The 27793-nt window shown below is 37.5% G+C and overlaps 1 protein-coding gene across 1 annotated transcript in view; it reads left to right on the forward strand.

Annotated features, from left to right (window-relative positions):
* KCNH8 (potassium voltage-gated channel subfamily H member 8) overlaps positions 1-27793 on the forward strand; it is a 413967-nt gene that overhangs the window by 308312 nt on the left and 77862 nt on the right. The window contains exons 8-10 of the mRNA XM_059064162.2: positions 10812-11009; positions 21352-21551; positions 22425-22674. Coding sequence (XP_058920145.1) covers positions 10812-11009; positions 21352-21551; positions 22425-22674 — 648 coding nt within the window. The remainder of the gene's footprint in view (positions 1-10811; positions 11010-21351; positions 21552-22424; positions 22675-27793) is intronic.

The raw sequence follows: 27793 nt of genomic DNA on the forward strand, positions 1-27793 counted from the left end.
GGAACACTCCCAAACTCATTCTATGAGGCCACCATCATCCTGATACCAAAATCAGACAAAGACGTCACAAAGACAGAAAACTACATGCCAATATCACTGATGAACATAGATGCAAAAATCCTCAACAAAATACTAGCAAACAGAATCCAACAGCACATTAAAAGGATCATACACCATGATCAAGTGGGGTTTATTCCAGGAATTCAAGGATTCTTCAATATACACAAATCAATCAACGTGATACACCATATCAACAAACTGAAGGAGAAAAACAATATGATCATCTCAATAGACGCAGAGAAAGCATTTGACAAAACTCAACACACATTTATGATAAAAACCCTGCAGAAAGTAGGCATAGAGGGAACTTTCCTCAACATAATAAAGGCCATATATGACAAACCCACAGCCGGCATCATTCTCAATGGTGAAAAACTGAAACCATTTCCACTAAGATCAGGAACAAGACAAGGTTGCCCACCCTCACCACTCATATTCAACATAGATTTAGAAGTTCTAGCCACAGCAATCAGAGAAAAAAAGAAATAAAAGGGATCCAAATTGGAAAAGAAGAAATTATGCTGTCACTGTTTGCAAATGACATGATACTATACATAGAGAATCCTAAGGATGCTACCATAAAACTACTAGAGCTCATCAATGAATTTGGTAAAGTAGCAGGATACAAAATTAATGCACAGAAATCTCTGTCATTCTTATACACTAATGATGAAAAATCTGAGAGTGAAATTAAGAAAACACTCCCATTTACCATTGCAACAAAAAGAATAAAATATCTAGGAATAAACCTACCTAAGGAGACAAAAGATTTCTATGCAGAAAACTATAAGACACTGATGAGAAAAATTAAAGATGATACAAATAGGTGGAGAAATTTACCATGTTCTTGGATTGGAAGAATCAACAGTGAAAATGACTCTACTACCCAAAGCAATCTACAGATTCAATGCAATCCCTATCAAACTACCATTGGCATTTTTTACAGAACTAGAACAAAAAATTTCACAATTTGTATAGAAACACAAAATACACCGAATAGCCAAAGCAATCTTGAGAATGAAAAATGGAGCTGGAGGAATCAGGCTCCCTGACTTCAGACTATACTACAAGGCTACAGTAATCAAGACAGTATGGTACTGGCACAAAAACAGAAATATAGATCAATGGAACAGGATAGAAAGCCCAGAGATAAATCCACACACATATGGTCACCTTTTCTTTGATAAAGAAGGGAAGGATATATGGTGGAGAAAAGACATCTTCTTCAATAAGTGGTGCTGGGAAAACTGGACAGCTACATGTAAAAGTATGAAATTAGAACACTCCTTAACACCACACACAAAAATAAACTCAAAATGGGTTAAAGACCTAAATGTAAGGCCAGACATTTTCAAACTCTTAGCGGAAAACATAGGCAGAACACTCTATGACATAAATCACAGCAAGATACTTTTTGACCTAGAGAAATGGAAATAAAAACAAAAATAAACAAATGGGACCTAATGAAACTTAAAAAGTTTTGCACAGCAAAGGATACCATAAACAAGACCAAAAGACAGCGCTCAGAATGGGAGAAAATATTTGCAAACCCAGCAACTGACAAAGGATTAATCTCCAAAATTTATAAGCAACTCATGCAGCTCAGTAACAAAAAAACAACCCAATCCAAAAATGGGCAGGAGAACTAAATAGACATTTCTCCAAAGAAGTTATACACATTGCCAAGAAACACATAAAAGAATGCTCAACATCATTAATCATTAGAGAAATGCAAATCAAAACTACAATGAGATATCATCTCACACCAGTCAGAATGGCCATCATCAAAAAATCTAGAAACAATAAATGCCAGAGAGGGTGTGGAGAAAAGGGAACACTCTTGCACTGCTGGTGAGAATGTAAATTGATACAGCCACTATGGAGAACAGTATGGAGGTTCCTTAAAAAACTACAAATAGAACTACCATATGACCCAGCAATCCCACTACTGGGCATATACCCTGAGAAAAACATAATTCAAAAAGAGTCATGTACCACAATGTTCATTGCAGCTCTATTTACAATAGCCAGGATATGGAAGCAACCTAAGTGTCCATCAACAGATGAATGGATAAAGAAGATGTGGCACATATATACAATGGAATATTACTCAGCCATAAAAAGAAATGAAACTGAGTTATTTGTAATGAGGTGGATAGACCTAGAGTCTGTCATACAGAGTGAAGTAAGTCAGAAGGAGAAAAACAAATACCATATGCTAACACATATATATGGAATCTAAGAAAAAAAATGTCATGAAGAGATTAATGGTAGGATGGGAATAAAACACAGACCTACTAGAGCATGGACTTGAGGATATGGGGAGGGGGAATGGTAAGCTGTGATGAAGTGAGAGAGTGACAGGGACATATATACACTACCAAATGTAAATTAGATAGCTAGTGGGAAGCTGCCGCATAGCACAGGGAGATCACCTCTGTGCTTTGTGACCACCTAGAGGGGTGGGATAAGGAGGGTGGGAGGGAGGGTGACGCAAGAGGGAAGACATATGGGAACACATGCATATGTATAACTGATTCACTTTGTTGTAAAGCAGAAACTAACACACCATTGTAAAACAGTTATACTCCAATAAAGATGTTAAAAAAAAAAGAAAAGGTCCTTGATATGATTTCAATTTTCTTAAGTTTAATGAGACTTGTTTTGTGGCCTAGCATGTAATCTATCCTGGAGAATGGTCTATGTGTACTTGAAAGGAATGTGTATTCTGCTAATTTAGGATCGAATATTCTGTATATACATATTAATTGCATCTGGTATAATGTGTCATTTAAGGCCAGTGTTTTCTTATTGATTTTCTTTCTGGATGATCTAGCCTTCGATGTAAGTTGGGTGTTAAAGTCCCCTACTATTAGTGTATTACTGTCAATTTCTCCTTTTAAGTCTGTTAATATTTGCGTTATGTATTTAGATGCTCTGATGTTGGATACATATATGTTTATAATTGTTGTATCTTCTTCTTGCATTGAGCCCTTGATCATTATGCAATGTCCTTCTTTGTCTCTTGCTACAGACTTTGTTTTAAAGTCTATTGTGTCTTATATAAATATTGCTACCCTGGGTTTCTTTTCATTTCCATTTGCAAGGAATACCTTTTTCCATCCTCTCACTTTCAGTCTGTATGTGTCTTTAGATCTGAAATGAGTCTCTTTTAGACAGCATATACATGGGTCTTGTTTTGTATCCATTCAGGCACTCTATGTTTTGTGATTGGAAGATTTAGTCCATTCACATATAAAATAATTGTTGATATTTACGTTCTTGTTGTCATTTTGTTAATTGTTTGCAGTTGTTTTTGTAGCTCTTTTTTGTTCCTTGCTTCTTCTTTTGCTCTCTTTCCTTATGATTTGATAACTGTATCTTGTTTTATGTTTGGATTACGTTCTCTTTTTTGTGAATGTGTCTATTATAGACTTTTAGCTTATGGTTACCATAAAGTACATATGTAACAACCTGTGTATATACATGATTATTTTAATAATAATGATCTCTTAATTTAAAAGCATTTTGACAACCCTACGTTTACTCCCCACCTCCATGTTTATAATTTTTGACTTCATATTTTGTACCTTTTTGTTTTGTGTATCCTTTGCTACTTATTGTAGATATAGATGACTTTTAGTACCTTTGTTTTTAACCTTCCTACTAGCTTCATGCATGGTTGATTTTTTTACCTTTATTTTATATTTGCCTTTACCAGTGAGATTTTCCTCATAATTTTCATATTTCTCGTTGTGGCCTTTTCTTTTTTTCTTAAAGAGGTCCTTTTAATATTTCTTGTAAAGGTGGTTTGGTGGTGCTGTACTCTTAGCTTTTGTTTGTCATAAAACTCTTTATCTTGCCATCAAATCTGAATGAAAGCTTGTGGGGTAGAGTATTTTTGGTTGTGGATTTTTCCCTTTCATCACTTTAAATATAGCATGCCACACCTTTCTAGCCTGCAGTTTCTACTGAAAAGTCAGCTGATTGCATTATGGGAGTTCCCTTGTATGTAACAGTTGCTTCTTATTTGCTGCTTTTAATGTTCACTCTTTATCTTTAATTTTTGCCATTTTAATTGCAATGTGCTATGGTGTGGTCCTCTTTGGGTTGGTCCTGTTTGGGACTCTCTATTCTTCCTAGAACTGGATTTACTTTCCCAGGTTAGGGTAGTTTTCAGCTATTATGACTTCAGGTATGTTTTCTGCCTTTTTCTCTCTCTCTTTTCCTTCTGGGACCCGTACAATGCAAATGTTAGTGTGCTGATGTTGGCCCAGATGTCTCTTAAACTGCCCTCTTTCTTTTTTTTTTTCATTTTTTTCTCTTCTGTTTCAGTGATTTCCACTACTCTGTCTTCCAGCTTTCTGATCCATTCCTCTGTATCATTTAGTCTTCTATTGATTCCTTCTAGTGTATTTTTTCTTTCAATTATGATATTCTTCATCTGTTTGGTTCTTCTTTATATTTTCTAACTCTTTATTATAAACTTCTAACTTCTCACTCTGTTCATCCAATCTTCTCCCATGTTCTTTGAACATCTTAATAATTATTACCTTCAACTCTTCATCAGGTAGACTCCTTGTCTCACTTAGTTCTTCTGATGTTTTATCTTGTTCCTTTATTTGGAACATATTCCTCTTTTGACTCATTTTGCCTAATTTGCTGTTTTTATTTCTATGTATTTGGTAGGTTGGTTACTTTTCCTGGCCTTGGGGAGGTGGCCTTTGGCAGAAAATGTCCTATGCATCCCAGCAGCACATTCCCCTCTGGTCACCAGAGCTATATGCCCTTGGGGTGCCCCTGTATGGGTTGTGTGAGTCCTTTTCTTCTGTCAGGCTCACTACTGTGGGTGGTCTGGTAGGTGTGGCTGGCTCTCAGTCTGGTTGGTTGCCTTTTGTGGAGGTTGCTGGCTACTGGTGGGTAGGGCCAGGTCCCAGAGTGGTTGCAGGCTCAAGGGGTCTTAAGGCAGTCACCCTGCTGGTAGGTGAGACTGTGTACCTGCCAGGCTAGTTGCTTGGCCTGAGGTGTCCCAGTACCAGTGTTGACAGGCTGGTGGTTGGGGCTGGGTCCCAACACTAAAAAGCTAGAGGGAGGATTACAAAGTGGTGCTTTGCCAGCAACAACATCCTTGTAGTAGAACGAGTTCCCCAGAATGTCTGCCTCCAATATCTTTGACCCCAGGGTGAGCTCCAAGATCAGCAGGTGAGTCTGACCCAGACTCCTTTCAAATGACTACTTCTGCACCGGGTCCTGGAATGTGTGAGAATTTGTGTGTGCCCTTTAAGAGTGGAATCTCTATTTCCCACAGCTCCCTGGCTTTCCTGAAAGTAAGCCCCACTGTCCTTCAAAACCAAATGTTCTGGGTGCTCATCTTCCCAGTGTAAGATCCCCAGGCTGGGGAGCCTGAGGTGGGACTCTGACCTTTCACTCCTTGGAGAGAACCTCTGAAATTGTAATTATCCTCCCGTTTGTGGGTCACCCATCTGTGGGTATGGGTCTTGACTATACCCCATCTCCACCCCTCCTACCCATCTCATTGTGGTTCCTTCTTTACATCTTTAGTTATAGAAGATCTTTTCTTCTAGTCTTCTGCACTTTTGCATCAAAGTTGCTCTGTAAATATTTGTCATTTTGGTGTGCCCGTGTAAGGAAGTGACCTCAGGATCTTCCTATTCTGCCATCTTGGCCACACCCTCCCATAGGCTTTCCTTAAATAACATGCTTCTATTCCTTTCATTAAAGCTAAAATATCTGTTAATTTACCAAATACTAATATAAACTAAACTTTTCAGGAACACGTCTATTGTATAAAGCAGGTCACACCTGTACAAACTGAATATAAACATATGCACCATAAAAGTAAGTATATTACTGTATGAAACCTAGATTAAAATAAAAAGAAACTCCTGTATAGAGTTAAAAGTATGTAATTAAGCAAAATACTGGTTAAGTATGCAATGAAAAGTACATGGATTGGGGCTTCCCTGGTGGCGCAGTGGTTGAGAGTCCTCCTGCCGAGGCAGGGGACACGGGTTCGTGCCCCGGTCTGGGAAGATCCCACGTGCTGCGGAGAGGCTGGGCCCGTGAGCCATGGCCGCTGAGGCTGCGCGGCCGGAGCCTGTGCTCCGCAAAGGGAGAGGCCGCAACAGTGAGAGGCCCGCCTAGCACATAAAAAAAAAAAAAAAAAAAAAAAAAAAAGTACATGGATTGAACTAGTACATGGATTGAACTATCATGCTTAATTATAGGTTCTTATCAGCATGGTCATTAAGAGTCATTCTATCTTTGAAATTGATATTTATTTCACAGATATCCTCTGTTTTACTCATCTAATCTATTTTGGTGATGACAGGATTATTTTACAATATCTTTTGTTTTTATCAGATGGCAGTGTATCCAGTATATTTAGATTCTATTTCATTTTCCTTTCTATTTCCTTCAAAATTTAGGGGAAAAAAATCGAGCAAAAGCAGACAGACTGTTCTAGGACATCCCTTTAGAGATGGGTTTCTCTAGATTAAAAAAAGATTGGCTTCCAAATTGGTTAAATTGCTTCTTCTGTACAGTACAGTGACATGCTGTCTTGTTACAGTGGAACATGTGCTCTCATTTTGGACGAGCTGTTCTGTGAAAACATTTTATTTAGCCCCCGGAGCCCATCCCCGGATTTGTGGGTGTTACCTCCTTTCCGTGTTACCAAGTTTTTTTTATCATCATTATTGCTTGTGCTCCAATAGCTGCAACACAGTTTAGTAACAGCCCTTCTTAAAAAACAAGATGCTTCTGAAAATAGACAGAACAGTTGGCTAGACAGAAAAGATAACAAAAGTAGATCTGTTGTTTGTCTGTGTTTTGCTCCCTAAATCATTTCTGAGACAGTTTCACACATATGTAAATGAACAGGAATTGAGTGAGAGTATAATCTAATATAATCCTTATGACCTATCACAAAATTTTATCCTTTTATTAAGAAAATCAAATTCTATGAAAACTGATTTGGTTCAGAGAATTTTTAAATGTTTTACTTTTGTTCCAATTAAGGAATTTAATCAAAGGTTTGGCTGGGTTTGTTTGGTTTTATTTTTCTAATGAGAAAACTTGAGGTTCTGTAAACAAAGGCACACTTTAATTCAATTCAAGATCAGTAGATGGGTCCAGTTTTTTATTCATGACCTGATTGTATAGCTGATTCAGCTGAGAGGAAGCAGTGGCTTTATTGTGTGTGGTGTTGTTTTTCTCATTCCTCTGTGCATCAAATAAAAAAATTAGTCATGCAATATTTACTCTCTGAGCAAAATGACATTTTTCAGCTGCTCAGACTTCCCCAGAATTAGTGGGAATGACCAACATGGAACAAAGTGGCAAGCCCCTCTAATCACTTCATTTTTGAGCAGAAACATGACATCCCTTTCAGAGCACTGCTTGGAAGGCACTTGAGAAATAGCCAACCCACCAGCCATTCAACATCTTGTAGTTGGCCGTACTTGACAACGCTTGGGTCAAATGCCTGTAAGAGCACTCTTATGCAGAAATCAGCATCCTGAGTACATTGATATATTCAGATGTCATCTCTGCTTCCTGATTTTACTTGTCTTGACTCTCCCCCTACAGTGTATACAAATAGACCAGTAATATTTTTTAAATGCACATGTGTTTTGCTTTTGTGATATCTCTTTAATTAATTCTGGATAAGCTGTCTTTATGTCTAAATCTTTTTCCACACAGGATTAAACCAGGTTTTACCAAATCATGCTTTATCACTTCCTCCTTCCCTTCACTTAAAATTCTAGAGCAGAACTCTTTAATCTGGGCCCTTGGACCCAGCCTGCAGGAAGAGGCCATGAACCACCTGAAAATGTACACAGAATTGTGTGTGTGTCTCTATGAGTGCTTTGTTCTGGGAAAAGGAGCATGTCTTTCTTCAGGTTCACAAATGGGTGTATAACTCCCCCCATTTTAAGCACTACTGTCACCTAGATTTCCTCCCTGTCATTTCTATTAGTTAAGAAATGCTCAGTTCTATCAGATGGCACCCTTGGGTTCTACTGAGTACACTTAGTCACCACCTTCCTTTTCCATTATGACTCACTCCTGATCTCATATTTTCTCTTACTTTCTGAATTTTGTACTTTCTCTGTTCCGATTTAAGTAACATGAGAAAGAGAGAGAAAAGAGATATTATATACTAATATAATATCTGTCACTAACAGGAGTTGGCATTTCTTCATGTGGCATCTCATTTAATCCCACTGCAACTGTACAAGTTAGATAGTGTCTGTGTTTTTACAAATGAGAAAATGAAGCTTAAAGAAGTTAGTCATTCCCACAGATGAAGGAAAAGTCCAGATTTAATGGAAGAGTCCAGATTTAAATCTGTGTTTGAATGTGGAGTTTATTCCTTCACGAAGCCTTTCCAGACAGAATAAATGGTCATAGCTTACTAATGGTGTCAGCTTTCATAATGCGTAATTTTCATTTTATTATTTTTCTCTATCATCAAAAAATACATTCATTATACTTTGTACAGAAATCTAGTACAAATTTATAAATGCTCATGTGTTGCTATATTGCATCACTGTTGCCATATTATTGCAGAGGGCAAGAACAATTTATATGTTCATTAGGTCTTTCACTTTTAGAAATAGTATTTATTAAACTCTACTATTGTTAAGGACTTTGCTAAGTTCTGGAATAATGGTTCTAAGTTCTATCTTCACATTAGGTTCTACTGGGGAACTTTTTAAAAATATCAGTACCTGAAATCGGAACCAGAAATTTTGATTCAGTACATGGAGGTGGCACTTGGACAGTGTATTTTTAAAATGCTTTCCCATGGGCTTCCCTGGTGGCGCAGTGGTTGAGAGTCCGCCTGCCGATGCAGGGGACGTGGGTTCGTGCCCCGGTCCGGGAGGATCCCATGCCGCGGAGCGGCTGGGCCCGTGAGCCATGGCCGCTGAGCCTGCGCGTCCGGAGCCGGTGCTCCGCGGCGGGAGAGGCCACAACAGTGAGAGGCCCGCGTACCGCAAAAAAAAAAAATAAAAATGTTTTCCCAGCTGTAGTCAGCATTGAGAACTATTGTTCTAGAAGGTGACTTTGCAAAGTCAAGGGACTTTGGTCCCCTAGATCTGTAGCATCAGCATCACGTGGGAACCTATTACAAAGACAAATTCTCAGTCCTTCTCCCCAGCCTTCCCATGTGTTGTACCAGAAACTCCAGGGATAAGACCTGGCTGTCTCTAACAAGCTCTCTAGATATTTCAGAGGCAAGCTAATGGTTGAGAAACACTTCTCTAGAGACAATAAATAAGACAGAGTACTTGCCACTGAGCATTTCTGTTTGATCTCAAGGAACCCAGTTGTTTCAAATCTGCATTTTAATTACCTAGCACAGTTGCATAATCTATAACTTTAGTTGATAATGGCAGCATTATTACTACTTAAACAATGTAATGACTTTCCATTTCTCCTTGGGCAGCCATTAAATGAATTGTTAATAAGGAAATAGTGGTCAGTGACTAACATCCCTTAACAAAAGTCTCATGGACCTTATGGGTTGAGCTGAATTGCCATAGTGTTTCATAACGCACACACACACATAGAATTTTTAAATATAAAATTTTAAAGAGAAAATATTTCCAGTAAAGGATTTTAAAGTGGTATTTGTGTTGTGTTTTCATTGTATTATTATTAATATTATACTTGCTATTTCCCATCTTTATTAATATAGCTTTATTACAGCTTTATGGTAGTATAATTGACATACAATAAAATGCACATATTTGAAGCATTTAATTAGGTAAGTTTTGACACATATATACACCAGTATCATGAAACACTTGTAGGGGGGCACCCAATTCTATTATAGGAACCTCATAGTTCTGCAGTTTTCCTCCACCACCCCCAAACAGCAGAATGAGGTTGTAGAGAAGGCTTCCTGAGGAAAACATGAGCTAAGACATAAAAGGCAACTGATATCAGGTCAGGTGAATAAAATAAGGAAAGATTGTACAGGATAGAAATAAAGCCCATCAAAAAAAAAAAACAGAAGGGCTTCCCGGGTGGGGCAGTGGTTGAGAATCCGCCTGCCGATGCAGGGGATATGGGTTCGTGCCCCGGTCCGGGAAGATCCCACGTGCCGCAGAGCAGCTGGGCCCGTGAGCCATGGCTGCTGAGCCTGCGCGTCCGAAGCCTGTGCTCCCCAACGGGAGAGGCCACAACAGTGAGAGGCCCGCGTACGGAAAAAAAAAAAAAAAAAAAAAAAAAAAACAGAAAAGAAAAGAAATAAAGCCCATCTTGCCTATATGAAGTCTAGATTCTTGTGTTGGTTGCTGTTTACTATCATGTAGGGTTGAAAAATACCTACTCAAACCCTTTGTTTCTTAAAATTCGAATTGAGAAATAAGCTTAACAGCTAGTGAAATATACCAACACTGTTACCGAGAGTAGAAATCCCGGGTTCTGTCACTGCAGGTAGTTCTTGCATTAGAGTAACCTGTTCAGCTTTGACCACCAATCCACTCTTGAATGCCTATTTCTCTGCTGTGTGTGTTATAAAAAACAATTGCATGAAAGTGATGCTTTTGCTTTTAGAGCCATGGAATCTAATTCCTTGCCTTTAACTTCCTTTTAACTTTCTTCTTTCTCCTGAGCAACTTTATGTATCCTTAAATGTTCATTCATCATTACACCCAGGTGCTAATACTGAGACTTTATTTTGGGGGCTTAAATGTTCATATTTTTTTCCATTGCAGGTTGGCTTCATGAGTTGGGAAAGAGACTGGAATCTCCATACTATGGTAACAATACTTTGGGGGGGCCGTCAATCCGAAGTGCCTATATTGCCGCTCTCTACTTCACACTCAGCAGCCTCACCAGCGTTGGGTTTGGGAATGTCTCTGCTAATACAGATGCAGAAAAGATCTTTTCCATCTGCACCATGCTGATTGGTGGTAAGGAATATTCTTCCTTTAGACCAAGAGAAGGAACAAGTGTCTGCCAAACGGTTGCTGTTATGTTCACTCTGTCCTAAAACCCAATACAGGGTAGATTGGTTTACATTGGAAGAGTCTAAAAGCACTAATTAGGAAATCAGTGACCAACAGTTATATATACATGTAGATTAGCAATGAAAGTCTGTGATGTCAAGAATTCCATGTTCTGACAGATGAAGAAATAACCATTTACCTGATGGTTGATTTTATATATATATATGTTTTTAATACAAGTACTGTTGATTTACAATTTTATGTTAGTTTCAGGTGTACAGCACAGTGATTCAGTTATATATATACTTTTTCAGATTTGTTCCTTTATAGTTTATTACCGAATATTGATTATAGTTCCCAGTGCTATACAGTAGGTCCTTGTTGGTTATCTATCTTATATGTAAGTGATGTGTATATGTATCTGATGGTTGATTTTGAAAGGGCAGGCACTTTGTTTCCTAACATGCTATTTACCTTTAGTGTTTGTGAGTTACATGAGTCTGAATCACAGGTATACATTTGAAATGCCATTTTACAGCTCCAAACAGGTGAGAGTTATCAAATTTTATTAATACTACTATAGTAAATTAAGGATGTTTGGATAGATAACTTAGTTAAAACAAAAGCAACAAACACCAACAATAATAATAAATATTTAACCTTTATTAATCGCGGTTATGTTCCATTCTCTGTGCTGAATGCTTCAGTACAATACCTCAAGCAATTCTGAAGGCAAATCTATGGGTTCGGCACCATTATTATCCCATTTAAGAAAAAGATAAGTTATTATGCTATTACGTCTAAGCTTCAAACCCAGCGTCTCTACTCTCCTTTGTATTGCTGGGGTTTGGATTCCGCAAATCTCATTCTTCTTTGCCAGCTAACATCAGTCACTTCTCCCAATAGGGGGCGCCAGGGAGACTGGAGCCAGGAGGAGGGGAGAAGGAACTTCCGGGTTCTGATGGGTGCAGTGTACCTTGAGTGGCAGGCCACCTCAGACAGCTGCAAGTGGCTCCAGCCTTCAGCCTCTTCAGGCACTTTCAGAAGCAGCCTCATTGGGCTTTCTCAGAGATCCCTGCACCTGCTGGAGGTACCCCCGCATCCAAAGTCAGAGCCCCGACTCCTCGTGGCTCCCCCATAGCTTCTCCTCTGGGCTCCTCGGTGCTGATAACCCCACTTCTTCTCTTTGTTCATCCAGCTCCAACGGCAGAAACTCCTTCCTGCAGCTATCACACTCACGTTACCTCTATCTAGACTCTCCTTCTGATCATTCAGCACTCCAACACCAGGGAAAACAGTTCTTTATAATAAATTCCCCCAGATGAAATATTTAGTTTCATTTCTCTTTTCTGAACCTCCTAACTGACAGGATTGATGCCTTTATTACCCACATTTTTCAGATGACAAATCTAAACCTTGCAGAAATAAAGTAACGTTTTCAATGCTGTACAACCAGTAAGTAAAGAGGCCAGTTTGGAACCCAGGTGATTACTTACTTCTGTCATTAAATACATAAATGGAAATATGTGAATTATAAAGCTGTTCTCATGGAGATGTGGGTGCCTACCTGGATTGAGTAAATATTCTTAAGACAGAGTTCTATGAGTACTCTCTGCCCCACCGTATTCCCTCAAAAGCGTGTTATGTCATGTTCTCTTTTTTTAAATTTAATTTTTGTTCTATATTAAAGTATAGGTGATTTACAATGTTGTGTTAGTTGCAAATGTACAGCTAACTGATTCAGTTATACATCTACATATATCCATTCTTTTTCAGATTCTTTCCCCATATAGGTTATTACAGAATATTGAGTAGAGTTCCCTGTGCTATACAGTTGGTCCTTGTTGATTATCTATTTTATATATAGTAGTGTGTGTATGTTAATTGAGATTATCATGTTCTCTTAATGACCTTAGTCCCAGATATCACTTTGAGGTTTGAACCTTATTATAGAAGATGGTTTCTACCAACTTCCTTGCATAGATGTCAACTGATTATGTGGGACTTCAAGCAATGAGTCATCCAGCCTACCATGAAACCAGAGCAGCATAAAGGCAATCTTTCCCTCAAGGAGTTTAGGATCACCTTGGAAGAAATATGTGGAAAGAGTTTTAACAATACCAGGCAGTAAATGCTAAGTGCCAATCAGTTAGGAAATTGAGAAGCAGTGAGAAACGGGACCAGGGATTGGGAGAATTTCTTGGAAAGGCAGAGTTGCTGAGGTAGCATGCTGGGACTGCAGCACTTGGAAGAGGTTTTTGGCCGATGTAGAGCAGTAGGGAGCAGAGAACAGGAATTCTCGTTTTCTAAAGAGCTGCAATGTGCCAATCCTGTGGTGGTGATTTTATACCCAGTATTATGGCTTATATAATTGCTGCTCTCCTTGATGGCCCATCTTTCAGCCTAGCAGAATGACAAGCATTTTGTAAACAGACACAGTCTATATTTATTTAATATTTGCCCATGTTTCTTCTACTCCTGATGGAAATTTTTGGAAATGCTCAAATGCTTAAGGCTTAACCTACTAATTTGACATTGGAAGAATATGTTAGCTAATTGAGCTTATTTCCTGTTGATTCACTAACTATAGTGTAAGTGGTCCTGAATCAGAAATTGTTAAGGATATTATTATTCCCTGCTATCCATTGTGAGTAGAAACTAAGCTGATCACGAAGCCAAAAGATATGAGAAATAATCAGATAATGCCACTTTGTCACTTGGTAAATGTTTATTGAGCAAATTATCCTGGTGCAAAACCAGCGCTCATTTGGAAATGGCATTAAAGCATTTAGGTGACTTGAGCAGCACTTAGGAAACCATTGGTTTTGAATGGCAAATGGCATATGAGTAACTCAGATTTATTAATTAAAGCTTCACAAATCTGTGTCTGTGGGAAACAACTCTATTATTGTGACGATTACCCTAGTTATCTTATTAGGAATCCCCACACAAGGCCGATGAAATTGTTAATGACAGGGATGCAATATTTACTACAAAAGCAGGTAGGAGTGGTATTAAATTTTGCAGGGGAGTGTAAGAACCCTAGATAATTATCCAGGGCAGAGGCGCTCACAGGCTGAGTGAGGAGGAGGAGGGGGAAGGGAAAGCTTCCACGTGAGCATCTGTAATTAACAAGTGTGCACACCACTGATTTATGGGAAACATATTTAAAACTATCAAAGAGATTAAGCAAAAGTAAAAAAAAAAATCCATACCTAGATAAATCTGTATAAACTTTGAGAACACACAAAACAAAGAAGGAATCCTAAAAGCTTCAAACGACTATTAGAATTAATAAGTGAATTTAGTAAGGCTGATGGAAAAGTCAGCCAATAGTCAATTGGCAAAAATCAGTTGTATTTCTATATATTAGTAACAAACAATTAAACAATATAATATTTTAAAAATTAAAAAAAATCAAATACACAGGAATAAATGTTTTAAAATGTGCAATACTGGGACTTCCCTGGCAGTCAAGTGGCTAAGACTTTACCTTCCAATGCAGGGGGTGCAGGTTCAATCCCTCGTTGGGGAGCTAAGATCCCACATGCCTCGCAGCCAAAAAACCAAAACATAAAACAGAAGCAATATTGTAACAAATTCAATAAAGACTTTAAAAAAATGGTCCACATCAAAAAAAAAATTTTTAATGTGCAATACTATTATACAGAAAAGTATAAAACATTAGAAAATTTACAAATAGTTTAAAATAATGGAAGGATATACAATGGTGATGGTTTTAAGACTTAGTATTGTGAACATACCAGTTTTATTCAAATTAACCTAAAGAGTCAATGCAGTCTCAATTTAAAAAACCCAGTAGATGTGTGTTTGCCTGTATATATGTGCCTGTTTGAAAATTGTCAAGATGTTTCTAAAAATTAGAGGAACTGCAGAACTAAAATGATTGTGAGCAAGCATAAAGAACAAAATTGGAATATTTACGCTGCAGATATCATGATGTGTAATAAAGTCACAGTAATTAAGAAAGTATGGTGTTGGCACAGGAATAGATAAATAGGCCAATGGAATTGAAGAACACGCAAAAACCTGCCCATAAACATATGGTCACTTCATTTATGACACTGGTGATACTGTAACACAAGGGGGAGAAGATGATTCTTTCAAAAAACATTGCTGAGTCAAATATATATAAATATACTTGTTGAAAAACAACCTGACCCGTCTTAAAACTAAGTTGAAATTAATTCCAGATGGATTTTGATCTAGTTGTGTAAGGGAAAACAATAAAGCTTCTAAAAGCTAACATAAGAAAGTATTTTCATGACCTTGGGTTTGGCAAAGATTTCTTAAGCATGACTCAAAAAGCCCTATCCATAAAGGAAAGATTGATAAATTGAACTTCAGAACTTCTGTTTATCAAGAGACATTATTAAGAACGTGAAGCAGCAAGCCACAGGATAGAAGATGTTTGCAAACATTTAACTGAAAAAAGACTCTTATCTATTATATATAAAGAACTCTAACAAATCACTAAGAGCAGAGAACTAAAAAACGCATTAAAATTTTTTAAAAGCACTTCAAAAAATAGATTTTCTTACCTGAATAGACAATAAACATATTAAAAAAAAGTGCTCAACATCATTCATGTAGGATAAGCAAATTAAGATCAAAATTAGATAACATTTGCATTCACCAGAATGGTATACTTAAAAACACTAATAACCCTAAGTGTTTGAGAGGATAAAGAACATCTTGACTTCTCCTATACTGTTGATGTGAGTGTCAGTTGGTATAAGAGTCTTGTCAGTATTTACCAAGTTTGAACATATCTGTATTCTGTGCCTCAACAATTCCATTTGTGAGTGTATATCCCACAAAAAATCATATATATTCACATCAAAAGACATAACGTTGGAAGCATTACTGCAAAAATTTCAAAGTGGAAATGCTCACTAATAGGAGAATAAATAAGTAAATTATGAAATAATTATTCAATAAAGTACCATACAGTAATGAGAATGAATGAACTGTTATGTTACCACAAGGATAAATCTTACAAACTCAATGCTGAGCAGAGAAGACAGACACAAATAAGTATGCACTGTATGATTTTGTTTAAAGAAGGTTCAAAAGTAGGCAAAACTCATTGATTGCAGTATAACTCATAGCTGCAGTTACCTTTGGTGAGGGTGCTGGTTGGTGACTGTGTGGGACACCAGGGAGCCCTGGGTGCTGATAATATCACGTTTATTCATCTGGAGGTGATTCCATGGATCTGTTCGCTTTGAGAAATGAACTATACATTTACTATTTGTGTAATCTTCTCAATGTGTGTCTTTGATACTAATTTTAGTTTGTAAAATTATAATAGACGAGCTAAAAATAATAATGTAACTATCAGGTGTGGGATGAGAAAGTGGATAGCAGTGAGCTGAGTTCTTACTTTTCATGTCAAGTTGCTTTTTAGGTTTTTGTCTTAATATGGTAAGTCAAGCAGTAGAAGTGAAATCTCATGATCTAAAATATTGGTGATAGGGCTTCCCTGGTGGCGCAGTGGTTGAGAGTCCGCCTGCCGATGCAGGGGACACGGGTTCGTGCCCCGGTCCGGGCAGATCCCACATGCCGCGGAGCGGCTGGACCCGTGAGCCATGGCCGCTGGGCCTGTGCGTCCGGAGCCTGTGCTCCGCAACGGGAGAGGCCACAACAGTGAGAGGCCCGCGTACCGCAAAATAAATAAATAAATAAGATATTGCTGATAATCAGAAGAAGACTTAAAAGAAATAATCTTGAAAGTTTGCCTTTGGGGAGTGCTATGGGGATGACGGGAAGGGCTGGAGACTGAACTGTTCCTAAATTTTCTAAGCTACTTGCTTATGATTATAAAACTTTTTAAAGAAATTATCAAACTGCCAGAGGTTCATTTTGGTTCCATAAATATTTATGGCACACTAAAATTATGCCAGGCATTGTGCTAGATGCTAGGGAAACAAAGATGACTAATATATGATGCTTTCCTTCGAGGAGTTCACAGTTGAGTAATGGAAATAGGTACTCAGGCAGATGATGTTGTTTCTTTTTCCATTTTAACTTTTCCTATTATAATGCACATTTTGAAAGAACTGGAAAATCTACATCAAAATAAAATTACATATAACCCCATCACCAAAGGATAGTCTTTTCTGTCTTTTCATACATGTATTCCCCTATTTTCTAAGAGATTTATATCAACTACACATATCATTTTTGTCACCAAACAAAATATATTGAGAACATTTTCCCATGTCTTTTAAAATTCCTCTCATATTTATTAATTGCTGCCTGATGAGTGAGCCCTCAATGCTGGGCCATCAGCTCAGCCTCAGAGGTTAGATACAGCTTTCTAGTGAAGAGCACTCATCACTCAGAACATGTCCAGTTTGAATGAGGCATTGTTGCCATGGAAGAAGTAAGTGAAACTCTTAACAGCCAAGGCTTTCCTTGGGTCCTCTTATCCTATATATACTACCCTGACGTGATTTTATTGGACCCACAAATTCGCTGTTTTTAAGGTGTCTTTACACTGCCGTTTCAATTCATCATTTAGGAAATTGTTCTCACTCTCCGTTCTCCCTGCCATCTGCCACTCACAACCCAGTGTACTTATAGCAAGGACTGGAAAATTCCAGGGCAATAAGTAGGTGAGAGAGAGGAGTAGGGCTGCTAAGATTACCCAAAGCCTGAGCTCTGGTCTCCTTTTATAGCAGAAGAGCACAGTCCCTCTGTAGACGCTGAAGGCACTGCAAAGTTGTTGACTAAAGAAATCAGAAATGATCTCAGGACAGCAAGGTTGCCCAAAATCCAAAGAAAGAGGTGGTGGGAGGGAGAGAGAGAGAGGAGGGGAAGGAAAGAGGAGGGGAAAATGGGAGGGGGGGAGGAAAGGAAAGATAAAGAAAAATGAGGAAGAGAGAGCCAGGCAACCTATAAGAATGCATTTTCATTTGAGGTCTGTTTACTTTCATGTCAGATCCTGAGTGCTGAGCCTCCTCTGAAAACCTGATATTAACATGGTCTTTTACAAAATGCATTCTATGCAAAACTCCTCCTCAAAGAAAAAGAACCTCCCACAGACTCAGCAGCAGGCCTAGCATGCTACTTTAAGAATTATATACATCAAATTTGCTAGGAATAAAAAGGAAAAGTGAAGAATAATTTCCAGACTGACCTGGATATAGAAGTTCTTCAGTCAAAGTTTCATAGTAGATGGAATAATTTGGCCTGACAGTCACAAACACTATTCGCCAGTGTGAAAATGATAACCAGTGACAGAGAGGCAATAATAACTTTGGAAAACTGAAAAACTATGAGAGCTAGGGTTGTATTTTTTGAACTAATTAAATTAGAAGTATTTTCCTATGCTGAAATGAGACTTTGAAATTATGATGACTCAGATATAGACTAGGGCTTTCCAACAACACTTATGAATGCTACAATGAATCCAGTAATTCATTTTATTGATAATGTACAATTAGGATGCTAAATGATCTGAACATATTACTTCTCTTACCTTAAGTGCTTTACACACATTGTAATTAAGCAAAATTAAAATCATACACTTAATTAAGGAAAGCAGTGTTAAAATAAATGAAATAAAATTGTTCTCAGTACTCAGTTTAATCGCCATAAATGATTATTACTATATACTTTCTACAGATGGTGGGGCTACCAAACACTGAGCCCATAAGTGTATTAACAGAGCCTGAAATCAGTGTTTAATTCCTTGAACTTGGAGCAGAATCAGTTCTTTTATTTGCTGAGTGTTTATCGTAAATAGAGGTCTCCCCTTCTAAATAAAATATTTAAGCGGCAGAACTGTTGTGCTTCTAAAACCATACAGAAGAATGAGCCTCTACTTAGAACCTCCCAATAAGCATTCAACATTTAGTTGTTAAGCGATATACGTTTTTCTTGGGATATTTTTAACCCTTTGGAAGACATTTCATTTTTGAACATTTAGGAAGAATCTGCACCTATGTGTGCTTGCATGTAGCAGGCATTTCTTTTTTTTTTTTTTTTTTTTTTTTTTTGCGGTATGCGGGCCTCTCACTGTTGTGGCCTCTCCCATTGAGGAGCACAGGCTCCGGACGCGCAGGCTCAGCGGCCATGGCTCACGGGCCCAGCCGCTCCACGGCACGTGGGATCTTCCCAGACCGGGGCACGAACCCGTGTCCCCTGCATCGGCAGGCAGACTCTCAACCACTGCGCCACAAGGGAAGCACTGGCATTTCTTGAATATTTCTTGAATTTCCTCCATCAAGAAGTTATTTCCACAAAGAACCACTCAATTATTTGACAGGTTGCTGGAAAACCTTAAATCTGGGTTCCTCCCGCATATTTTACACCACTGAGCATCCTGGAAATTCATAGCACTTTTCACTTTCATGGGAAAAAAATTAACATAAATTGAGCACCCCCACACAATTAAAGGCACTTTTAAAAAGATATTTTAACTCTTTAAATCCTGAAATAACTCTATGAGTAAGGTACTGTTATGCCCATTTACATATAAGGGAACCACGCAAGGGAACTACATATCTCGCCTGGTTTACAAAATTAGAAGTGGTAAAGTCAGAATTTAAATCTAGTGGTGTCTGATTCCGAAGCCCATATTTCCTCTGCAACGTTATATTGCCTCCTGTATATAGACCCTAAGTTTAACTCTATTCTAGTAACTTCTCCAAAATATTGAGGCCTTCTTTATTATGGCGTGACTTCATCGGCATGGTGACCGTATTTTCCATAGAGAAATGATGATATATAACCTGATAAAGAATTTTAACTCCAGTGTTAGATTAGCCTGAAATTAGTATGACAAAAGTTGATAATTTCTGGTAAATGTAACTGAAAGAAAGAATTTGGGTTGGGGCTATCTTGAAATATTCAGGAGGATGGATGTAACAACAGGTCGACACATTTGCACTAATTATCAGTTCTAGTGCTAAGAAACTTTTAACATAGTTCCTTGGACGTTGAGATTTGGGCACAGGGTCATTTATGATAGGTCTTAATAGACAAACTAGAAATGTTTAGTCCTTTTATTTTTTTAACTAAAAACTACTGAAACCAGTGATCTCACCCAAACCCTGAGCTTCTTACCTCCTTGCCAGTCCCATGGGGATCAGGGCTGAAATCTGAATATCACAGAGAGTTGATCTGTCCGTAAGTGTGGGCACACTTGGGTCTTTCTCTTTCCCAGTTTCACAAACCCAGGTGGGTCCAAGGCCTTCTCGGGCTACTTGCTGATGTCTGCTAGGCCATTCCTGTTGTTTGACCAACAACTCCTGTTTAGTGCAAAATCCTCACATCCCTTCTGACTTTGAGATACTTGACCACTCCCCACAGCAGGTGGCTCCTTGGGAAGTGAAGTCCATCTACTGGCTCACTCTATGTTTTTCCAGGAGAAAATCCATCCTTAGTCCCCATCTACTCTGGAATTCTGGTGAACAAAGCCTGCTCTCTCATTACACTCTGGTGGTGCTTTTGGGAGGGGAAAACTGACCAAGAAATCTCATTGAAACAGGAGTCACATGTTCGTGTACCACCTGGCTCTTCTCAGAAGGGTGGCGAGGACTCTAAGCAGAATATCTGAATTCTTTGTTTCTTGAATGGTCTCAGAATTCCTAATATCTATGTCCCTTAAAATTAAAGTGACTAGAGAGCTGGGGTGGTGTTATCTTGACTTCAGATTGCCCAGGAAATCCTCAATTACATTTCTAACACCTTTTTCAGTACCTTTATTAATATAAATGTGTTGTATTTAACATCCTAAAACTAATTTTAAATGATGGCTTTGGGGAAGAGACTAATATTCTCATAAAGGCTAATCAGATTTTTATTATAGACTTACTTTTGAAACATTTGTTATTATAATAAAAATAACTATTAAACCCTAACTTGATAGCTTATTCTATGAAATTATTAAAACCATTTAATCATACCTACACACTTATACCCAACGATTAAAATAATACAGATGTGAATAGAGTACAAAAATCAAAGTTTGTCATAGTCAGGATGGCAGCTAACAGATTAAATGTGGGTCAAAGTGGTCTATTGTTCTTATTACGGAGTACTTTTTAAAGGTATTTTTACTCTGATCAAGTCACGTGGAATAGAAATGACTACATCAGGATGCACCCTGTGGCACTGTAGCTGCAGCAAAAAGCCTGTTTCAAAATAGCTGTGTCAACCTGGCCAACTACCTGTACTCTGCTGATTCAGGATATATAGACTGTACATTTATACATAAGGAGGAAGCCCCTCCATCCTATTTTTCTCCCATTATATGCCATGTTGTTTTCTCTAGCCTTGATGCATGCCCTGGTGTTTGGAAACGTGACGGCGATCATACAGAGGATGTATTCCAGGTGGTCCCTCTATCATACTAGAACCAAAGATCTGAAGGACTTCATACGTGTTCATCACCTGCCCCAGCAGCTCAAGCAGAGGATGCTTGAATATTTCCAAACAACCTGGTCAGTCAACAATGGAATAGATTCCAATGAGGTAATGTGCATTTCTCATGTTGACGTTTTCAGGCAGAAAGCACGTATTCTAAGGTAAAAGCAAAGTGCTCTAATGCAGGTCTCAAAAGGGAAATACACACCTACCACCTTCTTTATCTCTTTATTTTTAATCTCTCATGACCTCAATACATCTTCTTTCATCTGCTCTGGCTTATGCTTTTACAACGTCACTTTGGATTGGCCTGTGTTTTACAGTAACTTGCTACTTTGGTCAATCAGGCAGACTTATTTTCATTCTCATTGACCCTCTTTGAAGGAACCAATTCTTATGACAGTTGAATGATGGAATCATGGAATATTAGATTAATCAAGTTAATGTTTACCTTTAAAAGCAACAAAGTAAAAAAAAAAAAAAAAGGCTTTTCAGCAAACATGTTATCTTTGGACATCCAGAAACACCGCAGACCACCACTGTAGAAAAGGTATCCTATAAATCAAGCAACCATTCCACTAACCCCCACAACGAAACCAGTCATCAATATTTTTAAGTGATTATTTGTTTTTTCCTCTCTTCAGATGGTCATGACAGCAGAGGAAACACTAAAGGGTCCAAATTCCATATCTTCTGTCCTGAGTAGGCATCTTTGTGAGAAGCAAGTCACAAGGAACTATATGTTTCATTCTAGAGTCTTTTATTAATTTATTCTATTTCTCCAGATTTATTAACAGCTGGTTCTTTAGGAGCACACAAGTCACAGTCATGGAAAAAATCTCTCCAGGATTATTCATATGTATATTTCCTCTTCTGTACTGTGGTTGGTCAAACAGTGGGAAAAACTTCCTGTGGTCTTATAGTCAATCAATTACGCAAGACTGACCCCAAACTGCTTCCCTCTTTCATCTTCTCTGACAGCTTTTGAAAGACTTTCCAGATGAGCTTCGTTCTGACATCACCATGCACCTGAACAAGGAAATCTTACAGTTGTCCCTTTTTGAGTGTGCCAGCCGGGGCTGCCTCAGGTCTCTGTCCCTACACATCAAAACCTCCTTCTGTGCTCCAGGGGAGTATCTGCTGCGTCAGGGAGATGCTTTGCAGGCCATCTACTTTGTATGCTCGGGATCCATGGAAGTTCTTAAAGACAGCATGGTGCTGGCGATTCTTGGTATGTCTGAGTTGAAAAGCTTCATGAAATTTTACTCTGGAGCATAAATTAAGGAGATGAAATGGGGAGAAAAACTGTGATTGAGAGAAGGAAAATTAGGGATGAATATGTGGATTCAGGATATGGGTTTAATTTGCCAAATTATTATTATTAGTTTTTATTATTATTATTAATTGTTATGCCATATATTGAGTTTACACTGTGCTAAGTGTTATATCCAACACATGTTTGATTCTTGTTAAAAATCCAGTGGTATAAATCTTATCCCCACTTTACGAGTGAATATATAGTATCTTACTTAACTTAATTTGTCCCAAATAACATAGCAAGAGAATGAACACAGTTCTTTCTGATTCCTAAAGCCAGATTATAAATTATGATATAGTCTGCCTCTTGGTGAAACAGCTGGTCAGTTTTCAGAGGGCATTTCTGCATTTTTGTGGAGAATCAATTCAGAGAAGAACATTGAAAATTTTTTTATCTGTGCTAGAAATTGCACAAAAAATGATTTCATATTGAGAATAAGCTCTCATAGCAATCATAGCAATCATTAACTCAATTCTGTCAAGGTGATGACAGACTTTTTTCACTCCCTCAAAAATTCATAGGACAATTTGTGAATATTTTGTACCACAAAGTTGACTCCAACTATTAAGACATAATTTGGTGTTCGTTGAAATGTAAATGTCAGCTGACAAAAGATGACATGCAGGATTAATGTAGAAAAATTGGTATCTGCAATTTTATGTGTACCTCTTTTAAAAATCACTTTCATTTGTTTCTTTATCTGTTTGTACATTTATTTATTCAACTATTATTTCTTGAAGGCCTACAAATAAATTAGGTACTGGTCTAAATGATATATTTTGAACACCAATGTAGAATGATAATGTTTAGAATTTGTGTTAATTAAAAGTGGCTAATGCAGCACTTTTCATTTATTTTTAATTTTCATATTTAAGAACCTAATGTCTGTGGACAACCCAACCCTTTACAAACTATTTTCACATGTGGGACCTTAGTTACATTTTCCTAACACAAAGAGACAGATAAGAGAGGTATTTTCTCATTTTTCCAAAGTCAAAGCTAACCTAGGTCTTCAGGCTCTGTATCCAGTGTTCTTTCCACCTCTGAACAATGTCTTTTATTCTATATCACCATTGTTAAGTCTGCAGTCTCCAGATTTTAGCTAGTAAGCTTCAAGGTAGGTTATATTTGGGAAGAGAGAAGAGAACTAATATTGATTGATTCCCTAATATGAGTTGGGTGTTGTATGTCCATTATCCAATTCAAATCTTGCAACCCTATTAGGTTGCTATGATTATCCCCAGTTAGAGGTGCAGAGATGAGGGTAGCGAGGGGTGAAACACCAAATGGAAGAATGCTTTCCATTGCTTCCCCTTGACTTCAGTTTACCACATCCCAGAGGAAAGGTAGGGCTTGCCTTCCAAAGTTTGGGCTCAATTTTTGAGTCACCGCCTTATGTTTTTCTCCTTAATGGAAAGGCATGGAAGAGCAACTAAAAGAGTGTATTTATCCTCAGTGTGGCCAGCTCATTATCAGTGGGAGAGAGACTCTGTATGTGTGTGTTTTTCAAGACGAGAATTTAACACTCTTCCTGCCCACTTCTCAACTCTGTGAAGTTAAAGATCAGTCATTCTATCATTTTTTATTCAAAATTAAAAGTGACAATCATTTTTAAATTTGCTTCTAAAACCTTTCTTTACCTGTGGGTTTCCTTAGTACCACTATCAGTTTTATAGCCTGTCCATTGACACAGTCTGCTTTTAAAAGGGCATTTAGTGCCATTTACAGTGACATGGATGGACCTAGAGATTGTCATACTGATTGAAGTAAGTCAGACAAAGACAAATATATGATATTGCTTATATGTGGAATCTCAAAAAATGGTACAAATGAACTTATTTACAAAACAGAAATAGAGTCACAGATGTAGAGAATAAATTTATGGTTACCAAGGGGGAAAGGTGGTGGAGGGATAAATTGGGAGGTTGGAATTGACATATACACACTACTATATATAAAATAGATAACTAATAACCTACTGTATAGCATGGGGAACTGTACTCAATACTCTGTGATGACCTGTATGGGAATATAATCTAAAGAAGAGTGGATATATGTATATGTATAACTGATTCACTTTTCTGTACAGCAGAAACTAACACAACATTGTAAGTTAACTATACTCCCATAAAAATTAAAATAAAATTAAAGGGTATTGTTATTTTCTAGCAGCCTATGGTTTGATATACATGTAAGCAAATTAATGCACTATTTTTAAATGTTATAATGTGGTTTTTTCCATAATTGTGGTGAATTTTTAAATTTGCTAACTAGCAACAGTTCTAGGAATGGAATACGAAGGCCTCATCCCTAATAGTATGTCACGATAGGTACAAATTTGATGACTTGAATGTAAATACTATTGTTTGTAATACACAATTCCATCGGATTTTCTTATTTTAAAACAATTCTACTAACAACTAAAAGACTTAGTTCATTGCCTTGTGCTCCTGGCCCTCATTTCCTACAAATTGAGTTTCCTGTAATTAATGTTTTCCCATCTTTGCTGCTACCATATATCTCTCAAAAATGCACAAAACCATTTGAAACACACCTATGTTATATTGGGACTAAACCCAAAGATAATAAATTAGTAATATTTTCTCTCTGTGGTTAGCATTATTTCAACGGAGACTGACTATTTTACTTCCCCTATGGTAATATTATCTAATGGGCCAATTTAAATCAATACTAACTTTGATAAACTTAAGCACATGGCTTAAAATATAGATATTTAGTATATGTTCACTCTGCCAACAAAATAATTAATACATTATGTCATGGGGAAAAGTATCACCAAACAGCTGTCAAACCATAATTTATTCAAACAATCCTGTCATCCTATCAATTCTTGAAGGCGTTTTTAATCTGATGCTTTTTGGGGAGGCAGTTGACACAGAGGCAGGGATTTTTCCAGGGATAGAATTTGTCTGCCTTATACACATTCATTTCATGTCCTGGTAATTGAACACTTTCTTCATTGTGGTTTAAAAGAAGATGACAAAGCACGGATAAATGCACTCTTCACAGATGGCATTGGTCTGCCTGATTATAATTAAACATAAGTTATAGCTCTAACCAGGATGGTTTGCACATGCATCCCATCAACATTTTTTTGCCCAATGGAAGAATAATTATTAGCAAATATCAGTAATGGAATTCTGAATAATAGAGGCTCTAAGGGACCATAAATATCTTCTTTTCTTTTAGAAATAAGGATACTGAAACCCAGTGTAATTTAGAAACTTAGATCTAGGCTCTAAATCTAGGTAGTGAGTAATCCAGAAAATCGTAAAATTAGTGAGGGTGAGGACCAGGCTCCACCTGAGGTCTGGCACACATGTCAGTGGTCCATAATTATCCATTGAATACATTAAAAAACTAGAATTCTTTCTAGGATGCCAACTTTAGCAAGATGCTGGGGTCATTGTGGCCAAAATCACCAGTTGTGAAAGTATGACAACCCTAAAGTCTTTCCAAACACCAGTTGCTTAACAGAAAATGTGAATTCTCACCATGGCAACATGGTGCATCATGGTAAATTCTCCTCAGATATACAAAATTTGAAAATTTGCTGTATTCCATCTATCCTGGCTATATTTACATCTTGCATCAGTATCCAACTTTGAGCTTTTGAGCAGCAATTTAGATTTCTAACAAAACATGCAGGGAAAAAATTTTCCAAGTTTAGCAGGATTGGTGACAACAATAAATCAAACTTGAATTCTTCAGCACTATGTGGCTGTTATTCTCTTAGTGTCTATAAATATAGATTTTAGTCTTTTTTCTTCTGCCAAATGGGCTCAATTTCAAGGTTTTAATTCAAAGATAATACCTAGAATAATTTAAAATGTTTTGATCTGGCACAAATATTTATGAATATCTCAGGTATTCATGGTTGAAGTGACACATCTTTTACTGTCAAATTCAATAAAACAGACTTTTATTGAAGCCTGCTGCATGCCAGAGACTTTGCTTCCAGAAATTCTTGGCACAGTAAAAAATAAAACTTACGAAGTTAAAAAATTAATTGAATGAAGAATGGACGGGGCAATTTGTTCTATAACATTCCAAAGATATTATTTACTTGGTGGTTTTTGGTTGGTCAATTAGTGGTTGTTGGTTCCCTATGAAATGAAACAAAGCAGCCATAAAAATATATAAATAAATAAAAGTTATTTTATTTATTTATAGGCATGATGATATTTGAGGACAAAGCAAAGTAGAAACTCCTAAGTTGGAGCCTTGAATCCAATGCCAGCGTACTTTGTGAACTTGGTCATATTACCTCACCTTTTAACCTAAGTTTGTGTGAGAATTGAATGGATTTTCTTGCAGATTTCTCATATGGACGCTGAGTGAATTAACGGCTCTGTCTAAAATAAAACTGAAGCTGCAATCAGCTGTTTGTTAGTAATTACAATTATGCTCACCCTCCTGCCAGGTTAAACTGATTCAAATCAATATTACTCAGCCATAAAAAGAAATGAAATTGAGTTATTTGTAGTGAGGTGGATGGACCTAGAGTCTGTCATACAGAGTGAAGTAAGTCAGAAAGAGAAAAACAAATACTGTATGCTAACACATATATATAGAATCTAAGGGGAAAAAAAAGGTCATGAAGAACCTAGGGGTAAGACGGGAATAAAGACACAGACTTACTAGAGAATGCTTGAGGATATGGGGAGGAGGAAGGGTAAGCTGTGACAAAGAGAGTGGTATGGACATATATACACTACCAAACATATGGTGGATAGCTAGTGGGAAGCTGCCGCATAGCACAAGGAGATCAGCTCGGTGCTTTGTAACCACCTAGAGGGGTGGGATAGGGAGGGTGGGAGGGAGAGAGATGCAAGAGGGAAGAGATATGGGAACATATGTATATGTATAACTGATTCACTTTGTTATAAAGCAGAAACTAACACACCATTGTAATGCAATTATACTCCAATAAAGATGTTAAAATATATATATTTTAAAGATTCAGATTACTTGTCCAATATTATCTAATCAGCAATCTCGAGGAAGTAAG

Source organism: Kogia breviceps, chromosome 5 (assembly GCF_026419965.1).
Source record: "Kogia breviceps isolate mKogBre1 chromosome 5, mKogBre1 haplotype 1, whole genome shotgun sequence".
Classification (NCBI taxonomy): Eukaryota; Metazoa; Chordata; class Mammalia; order Artiodactyla; family Physeteridae; genus Kogia; species Kogia breviceps.